At 42.2% G+C, this 26,802-nt stretch overlaps 1 protein-coding gene across 3 annotated transcripts in view; it reads left to right on the forward strand.

The window, feature by feature from the left end:
- The window catches only part of ARHGAP26 (Rho GTPase activating protein 26), a 295,272-nt gene that overhangs the window by 248,259 nt on the left and 20,211 nt on the right, over nt 1-26,802 (forward strand). For all 3 annotated transcript variants that reach the window (XM_083353575.1, XM_083353577.1, XM_083353576.1), the window contains one exon: nt 26,174-26,284. In XM_083353575.1, coding sequence (XP_083209701.1) covers nt 26,174-26,284 — 111 coding nt within the window. The remainder of the gene's footprint in view (nt 1-26,173; nt 26,285-26,802) is intronic.

Below are 26,802 nucleotides of genomic sequence, written 5' to 3' on the forward strand. Positions count from 1 at the left end.
AAGGGCGGGATATAAATGGGATTTTTAAAAAAAAATCCAATTGTGCTTCATTATGGCTGGGAGAGAGGTGTTCCTGGTAGGGATAAGGGTAGAATTTGGAGAGTATATGCCAAAATTATGTAATCCCAACAGAGTCAACCAAAATGTGAAGCCACCTAAAATAAGCAGGCATCTATACTGAGCAACCGCAGTACAGGAAGATGCCGGAGACAGAAGATCATTTTATGACAATTGCAAACTCATCAATTCATACTATGTGGGAGAAGGCAATGATAAACTTATTCTGTATTTTACTATGAAAACCACATAGATAGAAAATATAATTGATGATATTGAGCCAAATGATAGGCCCCTCCAGTGGTGGGATTCAGCTGGTTCGCACCGGTTCAGAAGAAGTGGTAACTAAATTTACCTGAATTCGGAGAACCGGCTGGCTTCTGGAAGTCCAGCCTAGGCCTCGGAGACCTCCCAGACCTAGAACAGCCCACTGGAAGTGCATTGATACCACTTTGGGAAGTCTGCTCTAGGCATCAGAGACCTGGAGGAGGCCTCCCAGGCCTAGAACAGCCCACTGGAAGTGCATTGATACCACTTTGGGAAGTCTGCTCTAGGCATCAGAGACCTGGAGGAGGCCTCCCAGGCCTAGAACAGCCCACTGGAAGTGCATGATGCCACTTCCGGAAGTCCGTTCTAGGCATCGGAGGCCCAGGCCTGCATCACATAATAGAACCGGTTGTTCAGGTATTTGAATCCCACCACTGGGCCTCTCATGTAATATGGCACACAATATATTACTGAAGAAGAGCTGAGGATCTTTGGGGGTATTATTAGTGTTTATGACATAGCCAAAAACTTTGGGATATTTAGTTGCTGATGTTGCCATATAGGAAAAGTTGCAAAGACAGAATTACAGCAAGAACATAAAACGTAAGAAGCACAAATATGGAAAATCTCAATCCACAAAGATGAAATGGATCGACTACATGATTACTTCTTATGCACCAGGTAGTTAAGTTGGACTGGAATTGATCCCTTTAATGAGAAGATTGCACTGTTTATTACTCACGACAAGAAAAACAAAGAAGGAACAGTGTTGTTTTCATACTTAGGATGCAGAAAATTCCTAGGCAACAATGCAGTCAATGACTTGAATAATATCAGTTACGTTTTGTGGACAATCTTTTAATATGACAATTATCCGAGTTTATGCTCCCACCATTGAAACAGAAAAAGAGGTTGATGAGTTTGATGATCAAAATTCAGTTTGAAATTGACAGAACATACAGACAAACTATGTCTGCTTGGAAACTGCAGTATGAGAACTGGAAATATTAAGTTAGATTGCATGGCCTAGGAAAGATAAATGAAGCATGGGGGTATCTTATGAATTTCTGACAATCCAGTTATTTATTTGTTGCCAACTTGGTTTTCCAACAACCAGAATGATACTTACACAAATAGAAATCATTAGATGGAATACACAGAAATCAAGTGGACTATATTATCAATACAAGAGGTTATAACAGCAAAGGCCTGGCCACAGATTGTGGAAGAATTCACAAGTTGTTAGTGAAGATTCCAAATTAAACTAAAGCAGAGGAAGGCGAAACCAATTTCCACAACATGATTTTTCAAATGTTCCCACCTTTCTCAAGAACATCAGGAATTGCTTTAAGATTCTGAACATAATTGCTTAGGAACTAAAGCAGCTGTAGAATGAACAGAAAGACGTTGTTAAGGGATAAATGTGATCAAGAAACAGAAAAAAAAACAATGTTACAACAAATGGAAACTACTACAAAGAGAAGAGAAGGCAAAACCATGACAGGAAAAGAAAAATTCAGAAAGGGACTTAAAAAAATTCAGAGAGCTGTTTGAAGAGACGAGAAGTAGCATTACAACAATATCTATAAAGTGACCAGAAATGAAAACAGATAAGGAAAAAGAAGGAAAGTCTTTCAAAACATCTCTAAACCTTAAATTGCTATGATAAAGCATGCTAATGAACTGATAGTCATCCCTAATTACAAGAACTTCTAATACTAGAAGTTGAAGTCAGTTCATTGCTTAGGTCATTACCAAGGCAGAGGTTCTCACTTTTCATATTTCAGATGCATTGTCAGGCATGTCAAACTGCCGGCCCGCGGGCCAGATGCGTCACACCGAAACCGTGCCCACCCCATTGCCGGCAATGGGGAAAAAGTCCCGATACTTCACACGATGTCACGTGATGTCGCAAGTTTGACATGCCTGCATTAAGTGAATACAAGTAGTCCTCAATTTACGACCACAATGGAGCCCAAAATTTTATTTGTTAAGTGAGACATTTGTTAAGTGAGTTTTGCCCCATTTTTTGACCTTTCTTGCCCCAGTTGTTAAATGAATCACTGCAGTGGTTAAGTTAGTGACACAGTTGTTAAGTGAATCTGGATTCCCCATTGATTTTGCTTGTCAGATGGTCCCAAAAGATGATCATATGATCCTGGGACACTGCAACCGCCATAAGTATGAGTCAGTTGCCAAGCAGCTGAATTTTGATAATGCGACCATGCAGCTGCTACAATGGTCTTAAGTGTAAAAAACAAGTCAGAAATCATTTTTTCGATGCTGTTGTAACTTTGAACGGTCACTAAACAAAATGATGTAAGTTGAGAACTACCTGTATTAAAGTCTTTGGAAAAGTTTATAAAGCTTGGAAGGGGGCAGGGAAAGCAAAGAAGATGACCAGTGACAAAGTGAATGGATTTAATTATAACAATGATGGACTAAGTTCAGTCTAGATACTCATGTGGTTGACACCAACTGATGACATATAATCAATTAATCAAGTAGGGAGCAGACTGAATATTCCAGGGTTGCTCAACTTTTTCCATGTTGAAGACTACATATGCTTTTTGAGAGGCTTACTTTTTTTTTGTAGGCCCACTAAAGAGAGAAGATGGCAAGGAAATTACAGGCAACAAGGAGAAAGCAGAGCTGCTTAACTCATACTTTGTGTCAGTCTTCACACAAAAAGACACTATAGCCCAACATACAAAAAAAACCACACAAAGTCAAATTAGAAACAAAAATTAAAATAAGCAAGAAAATGGTAAGAGAACACCTATCCGATCTTGACGGATATAAATCACCGGGACCTGACAGATTACATCCCAGAGTTCTAAAGGAGCTGGCAGATGTTATCTCAGAACCATTGCACCACATCTTTCAAAAATCCTGGAGCACCGGGGGAGTACCTGGGGATTGGAAGAGGGCTGATGTGGTTCCTATCTTCAAGAAAGGGAAAAAATAGACCCAGGAAACTATAGACCAATCAGTTGATCATCAATACCTGGGAAGATCCTAGAAAAGATAAAAAACAGATCTGCGAACAATTAGAAGCAAACAAAGTTATAACTAGTAGCCAGCATGGGTTTGTTAAAAACAGATCGTGCCAAACCAATCTTATTTCATTCTTTGACAAAGTGACTAATCTAATAGACCAGCAAAATACGGTAGATGTAGTATACTTAGACTTCAATAAGGCATTTGATAAAGTAGACCACAACCTACTCCTTGGTAAACTAAAAAAAGGTAGAATAGACAACATTACCACCAGATGGATCTGTAGTTTGCTGGCAAACCGTACTCAATAAGTAGTCCTCAACGGTACTACATCCACATGGAGAGAAGTAAGCAGTGGGATACCACAAGATTCCGTCTTAGGCCCAGTACTCTTCAATATCTTCATCAATGACTTAGATAAGGGAATTGAAGGGGAACTCATCAAATCTGCAGATGACACCAAACTGGCAGGAGTAGCCAATACCCAAGAAGACAAACTCAGGATCCAAAAAGATCTTGACAAACTTGAACAATGGGCCCTATCCAACAAAATGAGTTCAGTGTGGGGAAAAGCAAAGTTTTACATTTAGGTAGGAAAAATCTAAGGTACAAGTACAGATTGGGGAAGACCTAGCTTAAAAACTGTGACAGGGACCTTGGGTTTGGCTAGTCTAAATAAAAGAAGAAATAGGGGATACATGATAGCAATATTCCAGTATTTGAGGGGCTGCCACAAAGAAGAGGGGGTCATGTTATTCACCAAAGCACCAGAGGGCAGGACAAGAAACAATGGTTGGAAACTGATCAAAGAGAGAAGCAACCTGGAATTAAGGAGAAACTTCCTGACAGTGAGGACAATTAACCAGTGCCTTCAGAAATCGTGGGCCCTCCATCACTGGAGATTTTTAAGAAGAGGCTAGACAGTCACTTATCTGAGATGGTATAGTTCTCCTACTTGATCTGGGAGCTGGACTAGAAGACCTCCAAGGTCCCTTCCAGCTCTATTCTATTCTAATAGGGGCCACACTCCCTAATGGTCAAAGCCAAGACAAGCACAATGTTTCATTTGACTTCACTTACGTCCATTTAACTATTTAAATACATATAATTCATATTACAGTAATAATATATGAAGTACTGCTATGCGACCCCAGACAAAGATTCAATTGCTTTAAGGAATGGCAGACACGGATCGCAATTTGATTCTCTTTCGCATCTTGAAGTTACCGTTTTGCCTTTCCATCCAAAGAGATGCACCATCCCAATAATTCCCCCTTTTTGCTTGTGATAAACAGAGTTGTGGTTGCTAGCTACCTGTCTGAAATACAATCGCTGGATTTATGTGGAAAGGAAAGGACAGTTTTGATGGTGCTGCTGTACGCCCTGCTTACTTCAGGAAGCATTTAGGAAGTTTCTTGTTAGGCAAAAAGGAGAATGTTAGGTTAAGGCTTCATTATGAGAGAGCCTTCTTTTCAATAACTGCTCCTTCTCCCTTTGTTGTGGCATTGACCATAATGAGCGGGTACCACAATATTCCAGTAAGTAATCTACCTTCACAATTTGCTTTTTTGGAAGCACACATAAATATACCCTTTTCTTTTTGTGGTTTCTTTTTTTTTCAACCACTCAGTTATTTAACCAGGTAAATGTATGTGTATGAGTGATAGGGATAATGAGCCCTTATCTCTAGGCACAGGGTAGGCTTAGAAACCTAAACAATGGTCTTTGAAACCAATTCTCTCAATATGGATCGCTTGTTGGCCAACTCAGGGGCAGGAAGATTTTAAAAAATACCATGCTTATCCTATAAGGTATCACGACCAACTCTGAAATTATTTAAGGAGTGAAATGTTTGAAATCTTGATCTCCAAAGGCTGCATTTCTTCAAAAGCGTTCAAGATACCATTTTGAGATTTTTTTAAAAAAATAATGCTGTTACTAGCAAAGCACTAATGCAATGTGTAGCCTTGTCTGGCTCGGTTTCAATACATGCTTTTTGCAGATCCGCTTTTCTTTATTGCTTCGTGGCTGTTCTGTGAATGCACATAATCTTTTTATTTACTACTTGTAGGCAGGATGGAGGCCTTGATTTTGGAGGAAATGAATCCGTCTGAAATTCCTATTCTGCCTGTAGTAAAGCACACACATGGATTTCAGGGACAGTGGTAACAGAAGAATGAAAATTTCTACACCCTTACAGTTGATCTGCTGTTTTCGAGGTCAATTCATCCCCTGATTTCAATTCTTAGTTGATACATGTTTTCCATCTCTTTCATTTTAAAAAACAAAACAAAACACTGGCATTTGATGATAAAACCGTAATACCAGTAATTAGGCCAAATATGAGGAACAAAACAGTAAGATTTAATGAGTGTTGAAAATCTTCAGGCAAAGCAGAACAAAAACATTTGAAAACAGCAACTTACTAATTACAAGCTAGTTTAAATAAACATGTTTCAAACGTTTGTTGAGAGAAGGATTTGTACCAAACACATTTATCTGAGAGAAAGCAGGTAGAGACTGGCATCGCTTGGCAACCTCCTTGGCAAAGCTGATGCGAGTGAGGAGTAGGAGGGGAGGAAGAGGGGGAGGAGTAGAAGGAAGAAGAAGAAACAGCTACTAAGATGGATTGTTCTTCTTCTGAAAAGTCTTGGATGTCTTTGTTGGGGACTTCTTTCTGGGACTCTGGTGGGCCATATGGTGCATGTTAGGAAGAGAAAAGGGGCATCTGCAAGAGGAAGTCCATAAAGATAAGATGGCTGCCACAATCCCACCATTGAATTCCTTGGAACAGGGTTTTCAACCTGAGCAACTTGAAGATAGGTGGACTTCAACTCCCAGAATTTCCAGTCCACTCATCTTCAGGTTATCAAGGTTGGGAAACACTGAATAACAGAATAATAGAGTTGAAAGGGACCTTGGAGGTCTTCTAGTCCAACCCCCTGCTCAGGCAGGAAATCCTATGCCATTTCAGACAAATGGCTGTCCAGTCTCTTCTTAAAAGCCTCTGGTGCTGGAGCAGCCACAACTTCTGGAGGCAGGCGTTCCACTGGTTAATTGTTCTGTCAGGAAGTTTCTCCTTAATTCTAGTTCTAGACTATCACAAATGTGTTGCAAAACTTTCTCTATCAATAGGATTTATATGTTTTTTTTAAAGAAGGCCTAGAAGTTGATATAATGAGGGAACTGCCAATGAGCTGGTTTTACCAAACAAATCCATTTTGGGTTAAAAATGACTTAGACCTTAGCCATTCTTGAGCCAGTTAGAAGGTAGATTATTATAACTATTCTCATAATCAAAGTTTGGTAAGATGGTCTTGTGCATCAATGTAGTAGCAATGATGGTGGAAACTTGGGAAAATCCAAGAATGTAGTCCATCTAAACCACGGGCCAGACACGTCACTTGGAAGCCATGCCCACGCTATTGCCAGCAATGGCAAAACTGTCCCAATATGTTGCGCGATATCATGTGACGTCACAAGTTTGACATGTTTGATCTAAACTCTGTTTTGCCTCAGGTAAATGGTTAGTGGTAGTCTTCCATTCTTTTCTTTTTTAAATGCTAATACTGTAATATTAGGATTTAGACTCTGTCCCCTTTGTTTTAAAGACCTTGCTGCAATTGCCCAATTCCCTTCTGGAAATGACTCAGGAATAACAAAATGCACAAGGAAGAGCTTAGTTGCAACTCCTAGGATGTGAGCACAAAGTATCTCTTATCCTGTGTTCTTTTGATACCACTGAAACATCATTGTTGATCTGAAAAGCGGGCCCTGCATCGGCAGGAAAACACCAGGAAGAAGAAGAAGAAGACAACCAGTGAACATTTCTAAGCAGAGAGATTCTTAAAAAAAGATTTATTATTATTATTATTATTATTATTATTATTATTATTATTATTATTATTATTATTAATATTATTATTATTATTAAAGTTGGAAAGGTCTCTGCAAAAGTCTATGGGAACATTTATTTAACAAAATGATACAAATTAAAGAACAAATAAGGAAAGCAAATCAAATGTTATATCAGATAATTAGATGTGTATTGAAGGGTTATTTTGTGCAATAGCCTTATTTTGTGCAACTAAACCAACGAAAAAGAGACAAGGAGAGTCTGTATGGAAGTTAAGGTACTGGATTGGATTAAGGGTAGCTCCAAGTCCCTTTAACTACTCAGTGTGGAATATGGGTTTGCTGTAGGAACAATTTCAATCTCGTGAGATTATTTTAGAGTTGGAATACTTTTTGCTGTAAAGGTTTTCTGCAATTATCTAGAGTTTTGTTCCCTCTGAAAGTGAACCCCGAGAATTAGTGCTCCCCAGTTTTAGCTTCCCGCCTCCCCTGCTTAAAATGAAATCTTGTGTAGATATGTGGTGCCCACAGCCTAACTACAGCAGAAACACGATTTTTAAAAAGTGTTCTAGTTAGCAGGTAAGAAGCTAAGTCAAATAAAAGGGGAAAAAGGTTCTTTGCATAATTATTTAGCTGCCAAATGGTTCTTAATGAAATGAATATATGTTTCCCACCCAGTTTCATCTCTTGAACAGAAAATTAGGAAAGGAAGAAAGAAAAAAAAATACAACTATTTTCAATTTCTTATTCGTGATCAGGTCTGGGTAAAATTAGGACAATTTAGTCACGCATATTTTCAAATTTGAGATCTTGTTTTATAGCATTGCTATAGGAATTGCGTGGCAGTTAGGGGTGTGAAGATGATATTTAAACTAAAAGATCAAATAAGAACACTTACGGCACAGGAGCCAAAGTGGGGGGAGGGGGAGGAGAGGGAGAGATTTGCTCTTGAGGTCATCGGTGGCATTCCATTTTGTGTTCATTTTGATCAGTTTATCATGCTATTTTGCCATCACGTTTTCTGAATTACAGCCTATAACATGCATCAGTAGTTTCCTAAATTAAGGGGACGCTGAGTCATGAAATTCCCTGTTCACAGTCGACGCCATGTGGGAGAGATTTATATCCTAGACCAGGGGTAGGCAACCTTGGCTCTTTTATGACTCGTGGACTTCAACTCCCAGAATTCCTGAGCCAGCATTGCTGGCTCAGGAATTCTGGGAGTTGAAGTCCACAAGTCATAAAAGAGCCAAGGTTGCCTACCCCTGTCCTAGACTAATGATTCTAATTTTGGTTACTTTGTTTCCTGGAGGAAGAAACTGGAGGTCTGGCAGGGGTAGGCAGCAGAGCGCTGAGCAGCTAAAAATGGCAGAGTTGGGGAGGAAGTTAATAGATGTGGTGGAGGGGAGTTACAAGAGAGGCAGTTTAAGCGGGGCAGAAGAATATGACCACGAGATGCTGGGATCAGTTGATAAATGCAGGCCAGTCACCAGGCTTCCAAATGTGATTGTGGACCACTGAAATGGCCAGAATTTTGAGCACCAGTCATCACTACAATTCATTCAGCATTGCAACTTGACTGAACAAATGGTCATCACCTGTATTTAAGACAAATATTACTTTCTCATGCAAAGCAAGAATATTGTGTATAATGTGGTCAGCTCCCCTCCATATAGTAAGATGAAATCAAGATTATACATAAAATACAGCATTAGTCTATCTATGAGAGTTACAACTAGTTCTCAAAGTTCCGGCCACAGCAGCACCCCCTCGTTCATGTGATCCCAATCTGAGCACTCTGGTGCTCAGCTCACAATTATAACATTGCAGGGCGCCACAGCTATATGATTGCCTTTTGCAACCTTTCCTGCTGGCTCCCCAGAAGCAAAGATAATGGTGAAGCCATCAAGAAAGCCCAAAAGTTGCTTCAGTAAGTCGCTTCTGCTTTTTCTGTCTGCCACAACATGCCCTCCCCGTGCTCACATTCAGCTTGTGAGGATGCTCCTATGACTAACGTACACCCTGCCCTGGACCTCCCAAGGTCTCCCTCCACTCCTGCATGGCACCCTTGTGCTCCTTACCTGGGACTCCCATCTCTTCCCGCTTAACAACCTGCACATCATGGAGTTATGACGGCATCTAGGGCTGCCTGGAATTGCTGTCACTAAGCAATGTGTACAAGTGAATCTCATGTTTTATGCCATGCCGGTCCTAATTGCTATTATAACTTGAGGACTATCTCTATAGTCGGTATATAAATGTATATAAATGTAATAAAATAAATAAATAAATAAATAAATAAATAAATAAATAAATATTTGTATTGAGCCAAAAATTCTGCAAATTTTGGCTGTCCTAGGGCCTGCAAATTAAACCTATTTTTTGGAAATTATTCGGTCAAGTACCTATGGTGTGTCACATAGTTACTAAAACTTTGTGTGTGATGAGCCTCCAGATAAGATAATTCTACTTTACTGATTCTACTGTATATTACTACTTTAATATGATGCTGAACCTGTCCAACAGGTTCCATCTCTTCTGATGGGGTGGAGCTATTGCCCCCCTCAGAAAGGGCCCGCAACTTGGGTGTCCTGGATTCACGGCTTAATTTGGAAGATCATCTAACTGCCGTGACCAGGGGGGCTTTTGCACAGGTTCGCCTGGTACGCCAGTTGCGCCCCTTTTTGGACCAAGATGCCCTATGCACGGTCACCCATGCCCTTGTCACCTCTTGCCTGTATTACTGCAATGCTCTCTACATGGGGCTGCCCTTGAAGTGCTCCCGGAGGCTTCAACTGGTGCAAAATGCAGCCGCGTGGGTGCTTATGGGACTATCTTGATACTACCATGTTACACCACTCCTGCATTGGCTTCCGGTTGCCCTCCGGGTGTGATTCAAGGTGCTGATAATTACCTTTAAAGCCCTACATGGCTTAGGCCCGGGGTACTTACGAGACCACCTGCTGCCAATGTCAACCTTCCATCGCCCGGTTCGCTCCCACAGAGTCGGCCTCCTCAGGGTGCCGTCGGCCAGGCAATGCTGGCAGGCGACCCCCAGGGGGAGAGCCTTCTCTGTGGGCACACCGACCCACTGGAACGAACTGCCCCCGTTGCTGCGGATGGCCCCTGACCTTCGGTCATTCCTCCGTGACCTAAAGACCTGGTTATTCCAACAAGCGGGCCTGGACTGATCATGGTTTCTAAATTTGGTTTTTTCTTAGTTTAAATTGTTCTTATTTCTTATATTGTTTAATCCTCTTTTAATCTTTGTATTTATATCTTTTAACTTTTTATTGTTGTGACCTGCCCTGAGTCCTCAGGGAGAAGGGCGGCATACAAATTTAATAAATCTTAAACCTTAACCTGATCGTCTCAGAACTCTACAAGATTCAAATCTAAAGTTTTGTATTCTGAGCATGCAAAGATATTCCTTGCAAGTGTGAAACATTGGTTTTTCTGCAGTTTTGGAACCAATTTTAAATGTGTAGGATGAAATCCAGTCCTACCTAGAAGATGGATATCTGCATTGGAGACTGATTAAATAAGATTCCATGGGTAACAAAGGAGCTTTCATAAATTACCCTAAGTAGAGACAATAGTGGTGTGTACTTTATAGGAGGAAAGGATCACCCAAGTTTTGAGAAGCAGCTCTCTCAAAAATCATCAAAATTAGGGCTCCTTGCCATTCCTAATGCCTTTTAAAATGGTCTCTTATTATGGTACAGTTTTCTCTCTTGAATCTGAGTCTTCGTGGGAGGAAAATATTAAATGCCGAACACTTTCTTCATAATGTTAACATGATCAAGTCAGGAGATTATGTCAGCTTTATTTCATAGGCAACTCTGTATGTAGATTACATTTCTAAACTGTATCGGTCATTATAAGGATCTGCAAGTGGCTCACCTCCCCAATTTGTGTTGATGCTACATTCACATGATTTGTGTCCCAATCTTGCATGTGTGGAGTCTTTATCTTCTTTGAGGTGTGTGTGATTCAACAACATTAGATTACTCATTTCCCTTTCCAACAATGCCTTTTTGTCAGAATAGGAAAAACCTCCATGCTACCATCTTTGGAGGAAAAAGCATGTTTGTAGTGAAAAAAAAAGACAATAGCAGCAGTTTCCAGATGAATGCTTTTTTGGTTTGTGTGCTAATAACCTAAAATTAGAAAGCCCTCTGCATTCTCCTTTAGCACAAAGCATTTGTGCTCGAGTGATCATGACGCATCCTTTCCATCAGGGGGCACAAATAGGCTTGTGTAGATGCTAAACACAATGTATGCATTGTGAACTGTAGTATCTCCTACCTAGGTGGACACAGTCTGACCTGTTAGATGTGCTAGGTTAACACGATTATGTAGTCTTTCTTACCTATGCACAGCACCAAATGTACAGCCCATACAGCCAAAGGCGTTTCGTTGATGTGGTTGCTATTTTTATTTTTGCTTTTAAAATAATGGAGACTGAAGGGTTGGCCAGCAACTTTTGATATGTCAATTATTTCTCATTTTGCTTCAGCTAATGACTTATTTATTTTTTTATTGAATTATTGGATTTATATAGCTGTCCATCTCACTTGCACGTGACTTTGGACAGCGTACACAGTTAAAAAAAACCCACTGATACTGAGTAGCCCCACCTACAACATTTAGTAACAATACGACCGACAATCTTTGCTGGCATGGCGAGTTTCTAGTTGTTTTGGAACTGTTGGTGAGACCATTAAAAGTCGTTGGCGCTGTTTGAATTTGTTCTACCAGCAGCAAGATCTGACTGCTGGCCCAGTGATGGATTGTATTGGAAATCAGGGCTGTTTCCAGAGGAGGCAGAGGAGGAGAGGACCTGGAGCTTATGGAGCGAAGGAACTGGATAAGGTTGTCGGCAGGCCCAGAGGAAGAGAGAGAGGCTTTTGGAGGAGTTGGTGGCGGCGGCAGCAGCGTGCTCCAGGGGCAAAAAGAAGCAAGGCCTCTTTAAGGAAAGGGTGGAAGAGTCAGGATCAGAAAAAGGAAAGAAGGCGAGGTTGTCAGAATACAAGCAAATTTGAGGGCTAATCCACATGGAGCCCCATTTCCATCTGTCCTGTGTGCCATCGTTCACTCCCTAGAGACTAAAATGGACAATGTGAAATTCGAGCGGGCCACGAACAAGGAGTATATATCGGACGTGGTGACCCTTTGAGAGCTGTATGCAACGAAATTTCATTTTGATGTATGCCGATTGGTGTACATTCAAAGTGACAATAAAGTTATCATCATTATCATTATCAATTCAAAGTTATAATATAATGGCATTGAAAAAGTGACTTATGACCGTTTTTCACACTTACCATTACAGCATCCCCAGGGTCACATGATCAAAATTCGGATGCTTGGCAATTTGGTTCATATTTATGACAGTTGCAATGTTCCATTGTCATGTGGACACTTTCATACAAGCGAAGTCAATGGGGAAGCCAGATTCACTTAACAACCGAGTTACTAATTTAACAACTGCAGTGATTCTTTCAACATCTGTGGCAAGAAAGTAAAATGGGGCAAAAATTCAGTTAGCAACATAAAATTTTGGGCTCCGTTGTGGTCGTACGTCAAGGACTATCTGTAATTTAACCCTCAAATAGTTAAAAACAGAATGACAGAAGAGAGAAATGAATGCTATCAAAGTTATAAAGAAGAGGAGAGGACCGAAGAGCTGGCTTTCACGAAAATGCTGTTGAAATGTATTTTGTCGACTGTTTGGCTATTATTATAATTTCCATTTGAATGTGCATTTGTCTCTGTTTTCCTTTTGTAATTTTTCACAGCACTTGTCTAGGAAGGCAGCAACCAAATTTGATTGCCTGCCTGTCTGGCCTGTTTGTACCCTTTCTGGAGGTATCTGGCTTGACAACGCTGAAGTCAGGATAACCCTCCTTTGTCCAATCCAGCAGGGTTCTTCTTATCCTTCAAGGCAATAAATGCATTTTCCCTGAACTCAAAAAAAGAAAAAAGAAAAAAGAAAAAAAGAGAGAGGAAAAGCCTTCCCACACTTTCCTTTTTCCATATTTAGTATTTGTAATTTCAGTTGACGTAAATCTAGCTTAGGCTGTTCCACTTCAGTGCTCTTGTCATATTAATCTAATCTTACTTTTGTCAGTCGCCATCCCAGAAAAAAATCTGTCCATTTTTGTATACAGTTGCTGCTTTCTCCAAAGCTTGTATGTTCAGATAATTTTCCATTTTTTAAAAAAAATGCTGTACTTCAACAACTGCACCTGGGTATCCTGGCCAACTTCATTAAATCTGCTGAGTGTACCTTCTTCTGGAAGAGGAAATTAAAAAAGTACTCAGGGGAATGAGGTTACAGAGGTAGTGGTATAAATTCATTACCATCAAAAGAAATGCTAAAGCAAGAGGGAGAAGCACATTCAGACCAGTCGAAGTGACATTTTTACTTTTTTAGTGGCTTAGAGAGATGGGACACCAATAGTATCAGAAAACAAGATTATTGTACTGAATAGTTAAATATAATGGATTTTTAAGACTTGAGTATGCTTTAAAATGAAACATTGATTATAAATGTATTCTAGTTTAAGAGTGATATGGGTTTTTTTTAGACAATATATTATTTTTTCCTTTGTTCTTTCAGTTTCAAGATGTGAAAAATGTAAGTGTTAGGATGGTTCATATGAGGAAAAAGACTTCAATATATAAGTGTAATTAACTAAGAAAATTTTAACAGGTAAAAATGTTTTCTTTGGAATATTGTGGGGAAAATAAATTTAAATGAGCTCTAAAAACAGGATCTATGATAAGGTGATCAGATGATTAATTAGAAAAGAAGCTTAATAATGAAGTGGAGGATATTCATAGATATTTAATTGTTATTTTTTAAAATTATCAAGAAATGTACTAATTTAAGGTTGATAAAAGAGAATATTATTGGAAGAAGGGAAAATCAAGAAAAAAAGCAACTATGTGGAATATGACTATAGAAACTAACGGTGGTTGATTATTTGTAAATACAAACCCAGACAACATACTGTTTACCAAATATTGATGGTGATATTTTTTAAAAAAAACCAGTAAAACATATTTACAAGAGAAAACAAGATTATTGTACTGCAAATATTACGTTTGTCACTAGAATATTGCAGCACATCATATGAACAAAAAACTGCCCATGAATTTCTAAAAGCATGTGTGTGCTTTGTATTTCTGGAGGATTTACGTATTCTTCTAGGGACAATAAATGATACATTTTTCAAGGTAAAGAGATTGCCTCCCTCCCCACATGAATGTTTCCAAATCATTAACATCGTTTATCATTTCCAAATAATTGATATCATTGAATGACAAGAAAGAGACTTTCCAGATACTAATCAGTACAGTCAATCCAGTATTGAATGATTTCTTTGTGTTCATTTGTGGTATCATGTATTTGTTGCAAAAGTGATTTTTTCAAAAGAAAACTGGACTTTGTTTTTCCTTGAGGATGTTTCCCTTTTCATCCAAGAAGCTTTTTCAGCTCTAAGAAGTTTCAGAGCTGAAGAAGCTTCTTGGTTGAGAAGCGAAACGTCCTCAAGGAAAAACAAAGCTCAGCTTCCTTTTGAAAAAAAACACTTTGGGGATAACCATGACCTGGGTGACTGAGAATCTCCATAGACATTATCATGTATTTTATTTCCATATTCATGATTCTTACAAGCTATGTGACAGAGATATTCCATCTCCTCCCACCCTAGTCTAGAATTAAGAGCTGAGGAAAGTATTTTTATTGACAAATGGAAGAGGATAAAAATCAAATGTATTTTTGCTTCGGATGATGTGGAAAATAAATTTATCAAATTTATTAAATAGGATTGTTCTTTTTAATCTTACTTGAAAGCTGAAAACAAAGTATTGTAAAGCATGTAAGAAATTTAAAGCCATGTTTTTGGTTTTAAAGGGGAGAGGATTGATTTAGTATATTATTATTTATTTATTTATTTATTTATTTATTTATTTATTTATTTATTTATTTATTTATTTATTTATTTATTTATTGGATTTTTATACCGCCCTTCTCCCGAAGGACTCAGGGTGGTGAACAGGGTATATAAATAGAGATACAAAAGTTTAAAAAAAGATTAAATAAATTGCCCAATTAAAACAGTCAAATATAAAAACCCATAAAAACCCAGACATTCCCCCATCAGGCCAGGCCAGCTTGTTCGAATAAATGGGTCTTTAACCCGCACCGGAAGGAGCGGAGATCCGGTGCCATCTGGAGCTCCACCGGCAGTTGGTTCCATAAAGCCGGGGCACCCACAGAGAAGGCCCTCCCCCTGGGGGCCGCCAGCCGACATTCTCTGAGATGAGAATGAGAACAGGGTAAAAAAAATAATATTTAGAAGAAAGGAAGAAGTCTAATATTATCTAAGAAATCAACTTTTAAAGACCAAATGGGGAAATAATATTTTGTATGTAAATTTACCTGTATACAATTATGATATTTCCATATTTAATGCAATTAATTTACATTAATATTCCTTTTGCTTTTTGATTTGATTCCTTGGCAATGAATGAAAATGCATCTGTTCTGAAGCAATCCTGACATTTCCCAGCAGTTGCAAGTACAGTACATGTCATTCTCTGAATTTTGCTGACCATTGCTTCAGCATAGTGCTTCAACTTAACAATGAGCCAGTAAATAAAAATTCAGAAAGTACAATTAAACACCTCTATTCTTGTTTTTTTCATCTTTCAGAGCCTAAGAATTTTTGGGGGGGGGGGGTTGAGCGCTAAGTGATTCTAGCCACATTTCTTTATGTCTTATGCATACTCTGCCTAAGCCGAGAATTTGATTGGGAGCGGGCTGTCTGTTCTTGCTTTACTCCTTTTAGACTAAAAGATTCACCTGCCAACTTATTTATTTAAAAACGTCATCTACAACTTGAAACAAGGCTGAGGTGGCAACTGAACTCTGATGAAGGTAGAAAGGCAGAGGCTAATGTGGCAAACAGGTTTTCACCAGATTACTCTTGGAGACCTCCCCATGTGTACTGGCCATGCCTTTACATGTGTATTGACAATCAGTGGGTGACATTGTGGTTATGGAATGTGAGAAAATGAGGCTGAGGCAGAGAGCAGACCATGGCTGGTGAACATGGGGAAAGTTTCAGAGGACTATGGATCACCGATGGGACACCCTATTTTGAGCAATCATTGCTTTGTAAAACTGCTCTAAAAGAGACTAAGGGATGGCTTTCAATTTCACATTCATGAAGGAAAAGGAAGCATGTACTGTATAAAGACAGATGTGGGCCCTTGCAGGAGTTTGCTGCTTCTGTCAGCATGCTCTCCTAAATCCATTCTTTCATTTTTAAAAAGTTTGGCTTGCAAAATTCACTCAGTCCTAGTTTTCATTTTTTATCTGCCCCTCCATTGCTTTCTTTGATGTTCATGCTATATTCCTCTGAACTAGAGGTTACAATCTGTCTTGAATAGACCCCCCCCTACTTAAAACAAGTTTGCCCATAAACTATGACTTATATTAAAAACTGTTCTAATCTGGACAAGAATGCTCTTCTGGTGCCAAATTATGAACTCCTTTTTTATGATGAAGATATTTTCCCACAAGAAACCTGGAAAGAAGCCAACAGCAACTTTCAAACTGTCCATTTCCTTGAATTGCACAGGAAGACACAGAAATCCAATATAAAACATAGGCATCATGTTGTCTTCTGGTTCCTATAAAGTATATTTTAAAAGATATCCAGGATATTTTTTTTATTTAGTGAAAAGAGGGCAGTTATTGTTTGTAAGCAATTCTATTATTCAGAAAGCTATTGTTATTTCATCTAAAATTGCTTGGTATCTAGCCCCAACGGTTATCATATTTTAATAGTTTCCAGTGTTCAGTTATCATTTTCAATTTTTTTCTTCCAATACCAGCTATCAGTAGTAAATAACATAAAGTTGTGGCTTGGCCAAATACACTCTGAACTTTGTATTTGCTTCAAAAGTAGGATGTGTAGTGAAATTATTGAAAGATATCATTAGCAAATCTAATGTATTAGTTACTTTTATTTTGGAAGGAGTCTTTTCGTTCACTTGATTTAATGACCTTGGATTGGATTGGATTGGATTGGATTGGATTGGATTGGACTGAACTTGACTGGACTAGACTGGATTGTACTGGACTGGATTGGTACCACTAAAGGAGAATATTTGTAGCTCACAGTTGAAATGAGGGGTCCTTGGTGGACTGTGAGCTTAGTTATTTTCTTGCAGACATTTCATTCCCAAACTAGGTAACATCATCAGTGCTAGCAATCTTGATTGGATTATACTACACTGCACTGCATTGCACTGGATCAGAGATAATGCTGTTCCATCAGAAATAAAGTTATCTGGATCAATATTAAAAATATTAGTAAATATCATATTTAAAAAATCAGTAAATGGACTGTTGAGGGTAAGGAGGAGTGAAAATTTCCAAAAGAAATAACATCAAACTCCTACATACATATTCCAGCTTTCAGCTCAGGGCTATCTAAAATGGCCCCCACGTACTAATTTTGTGCAGAAATCATTTTGTAAAATTGAGGTTGCAGTGAATGATAGTGATCTAGGAGCAAATAACTTGACAGGGCTTAATTTCCTTAGCTTAATTTCCTTTGTACATATGGATTATTTCTCATGATATGGAGATAGTTGGTACCATATAGTAAGAAGCAATTCATACTGTGTTCAATTGGAAAGCATTATATAATTGTTGTTTGTTGTGATTTTTCCATGGAGAAGAAGTCTACTTGAAAGTATCATGGACGTGTCTGGATGTGCATTGTGTATACACAGATAACGAGGGTGTGCAAAATCCAAGGTGCTAAACAGAGCAAAGAGCTTAATGGTATGAAGAGTATTTTTCTGTAACTGTTGATTTGTCTCAGATAAGAATTTAGCGGGTTAAATATTATTCAGAACTGAATAGCTCAGCTCTGGGCACATATTTACATATTGCTTTCATAGCAAAATGTTTGAATGCAGGCCAAACCAAGAACAGCGATAAGAAACTCAACTGCAGTTTCTGGCCTCAGTTAACATGGAATGTGCAGCATTTGTAAATTTCTATTTGAGTCATTTTAATTTTTTAAAATAAACTTGTGCCAAATCACTGCTATGAAGCAATATATATGCACCTTAAATCATTGAATGAATTATCTTTTGCTGAGCTGACATCTCATACTGTAGCTCTCCAACAGCTAACTCAGCATACATAGAATTAACTATTACAATGTTAGCTTTGATCTGGTGATCATTCTGGTATTTGAAAAATGTATTTTCCCTTTGGAAATGGAATCAGATTCCTCTGACTTTAGCATATGCCACAGCCGCAATCTTGAAAAAGGAGCTCAAAAACTCTGCAGAGAAATTGGCAGTGGCATTCTAATTTCTCAGATTTAACAAGTCTGTTTCTAGGATGTCTAAGCCTGAACATAAGGTGGAAAATCCAAGTTGATAGTCAATAGTCTCAACATGCTTCGCACGTTCCTTAGTTTTTTGTTGTTAAAACCCACGTATACAGGAATGTTGTAAAATTATCTAAGTTCAGTCCCGTTTGTATATTCTGTGTTTGTTGCAGCTGTGAATGAATGATTGTAGGTATAACCAAGGAAGTGAAGCGTTCCTTCTTTTGCAACGTTTTAATCGGTCTGTCAGCAGTTCCTATAATCAGATTCTACTTTGTGTGATAAAATCAAGAACTTAAATAAAACTTACATGCCAAAAAAAAAGTCACAGCATGATATGCTGGCATTTTTCTTCTAGATGAGGTAGCAGACAGTAAAGCAAGCAAGCACGTTTTTTAATAATGTAATGGCAAACATTTTAATGTGCACGGTTAAAGACCGCGGAAATAGGAACGGATGGGTTTTCCATGTTTCAAATTCCTGTATCTTCCAGTCATTGTGCCAGGGGATAAGACTGTAGCTGTACAGCTCAGCTGTTGCACAGAACAGTGTGGTAGCTTCAAGCAGGAAGTCAATTCTTAGTTTAATTTCTTAACTACTGTATTCTCCCTCCGCCCCTGGTTTAGCGGCAGGGAAGGACGAGGGAGATGCGTCTTCGGTTAACAGCCTTTATTTAACTTAGCCCGGACAAAAGAGAGCGGAACAAACATGCCTTATATAGGCCAGCTGTCAACGGAACAGCAAATCAGGTACAGGCACTTTTCCCACCGAGGGACGGTGTCCAATGGGTCAGCTGGCAGTTTTGACATTTCCCCTGGTGACAGCGCAAGCGCGTTAGCTTAGGGGAAATCCCGTCAGCTGGTTTTGGCGGGCGGTCGGTGTTTTGACAGCTCGCCGCTGTCAGGGCGCATGCGTTAGTTTTGACAGTTCGCGGCTGCCGCTGTGGGCTGCCCGTGGTTTGACAGCTCGCTGGCAGTGCGCATGCGCGGCGTTTGACAGCTGTCAAACGGCCGCGTGTAGATGGTCTCTGGCAGGCCGCGGGCGTATTGCGCATGCGTAATTCTTTTGACAGCTGTCAGTGCGGCCGCGAAAAACGGCCTGTGACAGCTGTCATTATTATTATGGATATGCTGCACCCCTTCCCCCCCCTTTGGTAGAACATACAACATGAACTAAGTATTTAACTGGTGTCGGAGCGTGTTGGCGAGCTTCCGGCCCATTCGAAATCCGTCAGGTACGCTGGAGGCCTTTTCGGTCGAGTGGATCTGCGAGGTGGAGGTTCTCCGTTTGTCGCGGGGGCCTCCTCAGGGGTGTCGGGTTGGAGATCGGCGGGAGTAGGAATGTCTTCTGGGTAAATGGTGCTGGGGGGGTCGGGATTTTCTGCTGTTGGTTCTGGCGCGGTGTTAGTGGGTGCTCTGGGCCGAAGTTGATCGGCGTGCCTTCGCAGTGTGAGTCCTCCGCCAATGTGGATGGTGTAAGACAGGGGGCCGGTTTGATCGAGAATTACCCCCTGGGTCCATTTATCCCTTCCCCCATAATTGCGAGCCCAGACATTTTGTCCCTGGGTAAATGTTTTGTGTGGCAGGCTGTTTTGTTTTTCTGCTGCTGGCCTGTCAGGGTGCAGTCTGTCAAGGCGAGTCACAAGCCAGCGACCCCATCTGAGTTCTGCGGGGGATTTCCCGGTGGTAGACACGGGAGTGGTGTGGTGTGCGAGGAGGAAGCGGGCAAGTCGAAGGTGCCAGTCCCCGACGACCAGTCTGCGGAGAGAGTCCTTGGTGGTCTTTACCATGACCTCTGCGAGGCCATTACTCAACGGGTGGAATAGGGCCGATGTCGCATGCCTAATACAGTTGCTCCTCGTGAAGATCTGAAAATCACGGGAGGTAAATTGAGGCCCATTGTCAGTGATTATTACATCTGGAAGACCATGGGTGGCAAAAACTCCCCTTAAGGCTTGGATGGTGGCACTTGTGGTGGTGCTTGAAACCGGGAGAACCTCCAGCCATTTAGAGTAGCTATCTACGATAATCAAGAAGGTCTGTCCCTGAAATTGGCCGGCAAAATCGAGGTGAATGCGAGACCAGGGGTTGGTTGTGACTTCCCATTTGTGTACTGGGGCATGGGGTGGGGCAGGTCTGCTTTGCTGGCAGAGGTAGCAGCCGGCTACGTGTTGTTCTATGTCCTTGTCTAGGGATGGCCACCAAACATAACTGCGTGCTAGAGCTTTCATTTTAGTGATGCCCGGGTGGCCATCGTGAAGGGTTTGGAGAACCCTGGTTCTATGGCACGGTGGGACTATCACCCTGCATCCCCAGAGGATGCAGCCTAAGTGGGTGGAGAGCTCATGGGGCTTTACAAAATATGGTTGGATGGAGGGGCTGGGGCAAGAAGATTGCCATCCAGATGTGACCCAGGAAAGTACCCTGCTGAGGGCGGGATCCCTACTTGTGGCGTGAGCAATGTCCTTTGCTGTTACTGGGCATTCCGAGAGTTCTTGTATGGCCAGGATTTGGCTGGCTGGGGCTGGGTCCGGGTCTATTTGAGGGAGTGGGAGCCTGCTGAGGCCGTCAGCGTGGGACATTTCCTTCCCGGGCTTGTAAACCAGCTGATAGGAATATGCGGATAGAAATGTGGTCCAGCGCAGCATGCGCGGGGACAGAATTTGGGGAGTTTGGCGGTCCCATGTGAATATGCCCAGGAGAGGTTTGTGATCCGTGTAGATTGTAAAAGGTCTGCCGTAAAGATAGTCGTGGAATTTTTTAATTCCAGCTACTATGGCCAGGGCTTCCTTATCTATTTGTGCATAGTTGCGCTCGGGTTTTGAAAGGGTCCTGGAGTAGTATGCTATTGGAGCTTGAGTGCCATCGTTTAAGGAGTGGCTGAGGACTGCCCCGATGCCATAAGGTGAGGCATCGCAGGCGATGCATAAAGGTTTGGTTTTGTTGTAATGCGATATGGTGGTATCGCTAGAGAGCAAATGTTTCAGCTGTTTAAAGCTGTCATTGTGCACTGAGGTCCAATGCCAGGGGGCTCCTTTGTCTAACAGCCTATGGAGGGGCTCCGCTATTGTGGCTTTTCCAGGTAAAAAGGAGTGATAAAAGTTCAGGAGCCCCAGGAATGCCTGAAGCTCCGTTTTATTTTTTGGGGGGGGGGGCTGCTTTGATTGCTTGTATTTTGGAATTGGTGGGGTGAATGCCCTTGCCGTCTATTCTATATCCTAGGAAGTCTGTAGAGGGAACTCCTATTGAGCATTTCTCCCATTTGAGTTTTAGCCCGGCTGCCCGGAACCTTGTGAGGACTTCGTGCAGCCTGGTTGCTAGTGTGTGGGTGGAGTCGCCCGCGATGAGGACGTCATCAAAGTACGGGCAGACTCCGGGGATGTCTTTAAGGGTTCGTTCCATAACTTCCTGGAATATTCCAGGTGCCACGGAGATGCCAAATTGGAGGCGATTCACTTTGAACGCCCCCCTGTGAGTCACTATGGTTTGGGCATCTGCTGTTTCCCTGGTTACTGGGAGTTGCAGGAAAGCATGTGCTAAGTCCAATTTGGCAAAAACGGAGCCGGAGCCAATTTCTGAGAGGACATCCCTTACTGATGGGACTGGGTACGCATGGGGATTGAGCGCGTGGTTCAGGGTTGCTTTATAATCTGCGCATATTCTCACTTCCCCATTCGGTTTGACAGGCGTCACGATTGGGGTTTCCCAAGTTCCGCTGTCAGTGGGCTCTAGGACTCCTAGATTGAGCAAGCGGTCTAGCTCTTTGTCGATTTTTTGTTTTAGGGCGAAAGGGACTTTCCTAGCTTTTATTCTAATTGGTCCTATCTCAGGTTTGAGCTTGAGGTCGATGGGGGCCCCGTTGTATTTACCCAGTGACCCATCAAAAACATCTGCGAAATTTTTGCAGATGTTTTCTAGCGAATGGGTGTGAATACGGTTGGTCCCTTCGAGGCGAATGCCTAATGCCTCGAACCAGTCCAGTCCGATGAGGCTGGTTCTGGGTTGTTCGGTTATTTGGGCCGTTAGGTGTCCTGAAAATTTTTTAAAATCGACCTTCAGAGTGGCTTGTCCCTTTAAGTCTATTTGCGCGCCCTGGAAATCTGCCAGCATAACCTTGGAGGGTTGGATGGGGATGCGGTGATTGGTTTTGCTAGCTATCCGCTGGAGCGTGTCCCCTGACAGGATGGAAACGGAGGACCCTGAGTCGACCTCCATTTCGCAGGGGATTCCCTGGATTTTGACCCATGCTCTGACTTTGGCTCTGGGGAGGTGATTTGCGGGGGATTTGGTTAGGGAAAATACGGACCCTACAATCCCCTTGGGAGGGCGGGGGAGGACAGTCCTACCTGCGGGGATCTCGTCAAGGTCGTGGAGGGTCTCCCGGTTTAGGCTGCGACAAGCGGAGCGGATGTGGCCGGTCTTGCCACAGCCGTGGCACTTCGCATTCCTAAACCTGCAAGTGGCTCTAGCATGGCCCCCACCACAGCTCGCACACTTCGCCCTGATGCTGGACTGTGCCTTCTTCGTGTTGGGGGCTGTTTGTCGGTCTTGGTTGCGGTTCCCTTCACGGCTGGCGACCATCCGATTGAAACGAGAGAGGATTGCGTCGACCCCGGAGTCAGGCTCCGGTGGCCCTTGGTCGAGCTCCCTGGCTTGATGGACGGAGGCGCCTGAATTGTCGCCGAACGTCTGAGGTTCGTCCTGATGGCTGTCCTCATACGCCATTATCTCCAGGGTGAGCTCTGCGAGGTCCATTGTGGGCCTTGCCACAAGCTTCCTCTGCAGGCGCACGTTTTGGAGACCGGCGATGACTTGATCTCGAATTCGGTCCTCCAGGTCGGGGAAATGGCATTTGCGGGCGGCGTGCCTGACGGCGGCGATGAAGGCGGTGGACGGTTCACCAGATTGCTGTTTCCGCCGGGCGAAATAGAGTCGCCAGTATAGCTCTGACCGCCTCGGCATGAAGTGTTTGCTGAGGCGATCTGTGAGCTCGGCGTACGGTACTGTGGCGACCGGGTCCGGGCTGCAAAGGCCGACGGCGATGTCATAAACTGCTGGCCCGCTGAGGCATAGGAATGCGGCGGCCTTGTGGCGGTCCTCCGTGATTTTGTTCACGAGGAGGTACCCCTCGACCTGGCCCCAATGCAACTCCCATCCTTCAGGGTGCCGGACGTCGAACTCCCTCACGTGCCCTAGGTTTGCCATGCTGGGTCTGCGGTACAGTGGCACCAGAACAGCTCGCTTGTCCAGTTGGTGACAGCTCGTGACTTCAGCGATTGACTGGACTGCTTACGCTTCTGGGCCGTGACTTCAGCTAGTACCGGGATCCCACCTTCGTCGCCAGGTGGTTTAGCGGCAGGGAAGGACGAGGGAGACGCGTCTTCGGTTAACAGCCTTTATTTAACTTAGCCCGGACAAAAGAGAGCGGAACAAACATGCCTTATATAGGCCAGCTGTCAACGGAACAGCAAATCAGGTACAGGCACTTTTCCCGCCGAGGGACGGTGTCCAATGGGTCAGCTGGCAGTTTTGACATTTCCCCTGGTGACAGCGCAAGCGCGTTAGCTTGGGGGAAATCCCGTCAGCTGGTTTTGGCGGGCGGTCGGTGTTTTGACCGCCCGCCATGTGTTAGTTTTGACAGTTCACGGCTGCCGCTGTGGGCTGCCCACAGTTTGACAGCTCGCTGGCAGTGCGCATGTGCGGCGTTTGACAGCTGTCAAACGGCCGCGTGTAGACGGTCTCTGGCAGGCCGCGGGCGTATTGCGCATGCGTAATTCTTTTGACAGCTGTCAGTGCGGCCGCGAAAAACGGCCTGTGACAGCTGTCATTATTATGGATATGCTGCACCCCCCACCCCCCAAGGGAGAGCAGCTTGCAGGATTTTTTTATTTTATTTTTTTGCCTCAGGTGTTAAAGTACTTTGGCTTTGGCAAGGTTATTGTGCTCCTCAGCATGGGAAAAGGCTTAGATACGTATTTCACAAGCAGAAGACCCCGAGGTAATTTTCTTTTCCATCTCTCCATAGGGCTGCAAATGGGCTGGACGCTTGGTTAATCTGCGCCACTAGGGCAGATAATATGGAGCTGAAAGACTGTGTGTTAACACACATGTCCTGTTTCTCTTTGAGAATTTTTGTAATTGATTTGAAATTTGACATGTGCAAGTCCTTCCAGGTTTTCAGCCCCTCCCCATTCCCCCCCTTCCAGGAAAGCATGCCATGAGTAATTCATGCTGAAGGAGCAAAGCGAGTTTTGTAGTTTCACTCCAGTCCAAACAAGCCATGGAACTTGTTAGGATTTCATTTAAGCCACTACTCATTGTGGCAGCATATTACTGAAACAGCCCTAAAGCCTAGACTGAAGATCCTATTGCATGTGAAGGATCACATTTCCAAACTATTTCTTATATTTAAGTAGGGGGGAAACTACTTGAACTTCTAAGCGCTCATATCTACAGAATCTTATTTATGTCCTGAGCACATGAAACAATCCTGGTCTTCTCTTGGCACAGCTTGTCTCTGTATGCATTTCTCAGCTGATATTTTTTTAAGGACTTGAAAAGAATTACAGTAAGACTAGTATGCTTTCCATTAGCTAAATCAATGTGGTTTATGAATATGTACCGCAGCTTATATCTGTGAATCTGTCTGCATAGGGGAAAAAAACCCTCTATGGAGTTTTTAGCTTTTCATCTCAGTTATTTCTCAATCTAGCAAATGCATAGGGGGGGGTTGTCTTTAATTTGTATTCTGGTGGTGGTCGAATTTGATTGGAAGCAAGCTGTCTGTTCTTGTCTTAGACTAGCACTTACACTAGCAGAGTCACCTGCCAACTTATTTGTTTAGTAAAAACAAATCCCTCTGGGTTTCCAGCATGCAAGGCTCATTTACTCACAAATGTAAACAGGAAATCATTTTCACATGCTATGCATTGTGACCCAGAGAATAGTCCCTTTTTTTCCTGAACATACTACCATAGCAGGTTCTTGCAAAGGTTACTAATTGTATAAAAATAGGACCAGCATTTTCTGGTAATCAGTGAGGGAAATTTGAAATAAAAGAGGTGGGCAGGGGGAGCAGAGGGGAAAGCATGAGTTACAGTGTAAAATGAGATGATCATGGGTCTTGGGATCTCCTTGCCAAAGGCAGTAAGTAGGGAAGCATCTTCTTAAAACAGGGATGGGCAACTACAGCCCCTTTATGACCTGTGGACTTCCAACTCCCAGAATTCCTGAGCCCATTATGCTGGCTCTGAAATTCTGGGATTTAAGTCCTCAGGTCATAAAGGGGCCATAGTTGCCCATCCTTGTCTTAGAGTATAACAGGAGAATGGAATGCTGGGAAGGCTTGTTTGGGTGTAGGTCTGAGGGTGAGACAGGAAGATTCCAATGAAACAAAATGCCGCCCTTTAAATAATCTCCCCATTTTTCCATTTGGGGATTTTTTTTTTACTTCCACAGATTTGGGGGGGGGGCACTCATTATTGCTGAGTCATGCTTTCAAAGAGGGGTGTTTGTTTGTGCCGTGCTTTTCTGTGTCTTGATAAGTTGTTTGGTTCTGTCTTGCAGCCCTCAGAATCCAAGTCCAACGTCACCCCTTTCACCGTCCTGGCCCATGTTCTCTGCACCATCCAGCCCTATGCCCACCTCCTCCACGTCCAGCGATTCATCCCCCATCAGGTCTGTGGCCCATTTGTGGTCTTGCTTTCTTTGATTCCTTTGCTGCCGCTGGGCTGCTGCTTTTACAATTTAAGTTGATCTGCTTTTTACCGCTGCCTTCCCAAAGCTCTGCATTAGGGCTAACCTTTTCTTGGTTTGCAGTCTTCACAGCTTCAAAAGAGGGAAATTTTAATATTGCATGACACCCCTTCTTCACTGGGGGTGTAATGACTTGAGTAATGTTGGTATGCCTCCTTAAAAGTTCCAGTTATGCCAGCTGAAGCTGAAGAGAATTGCAGTAGCTGTTTCTGTTTTACTTTCGTCAAATTTTTGAATTTTGATACTTATTCGTCAACAGGTAAGTTTTCATTACCACTCCCTAGAAAGGAAGTGTAATAGATAAAAATTAAGGCATTTTTAAAAGTATGGCCCTAGGCTGCCAGTCTGGTTTTTTGCTCTTCTCTTTAGATACATTGGTGAAAATAGCTTCAGGAATTTGTGAGTGGAAACTACTTGTGCCACGCAAGACTTGAAAATGT

This window comes from Vipera ursinii (genome assembly GCF_947247035.1).
Source record: "Vipera ursinii genome assembly, chromosome: 2".
Classification (NCBI taxonomy): Eukaryota; Metazoa; Chordata; class Lepidosauria; order Squamata; family Viperidae; genus Vipera; species Vipera ursinii.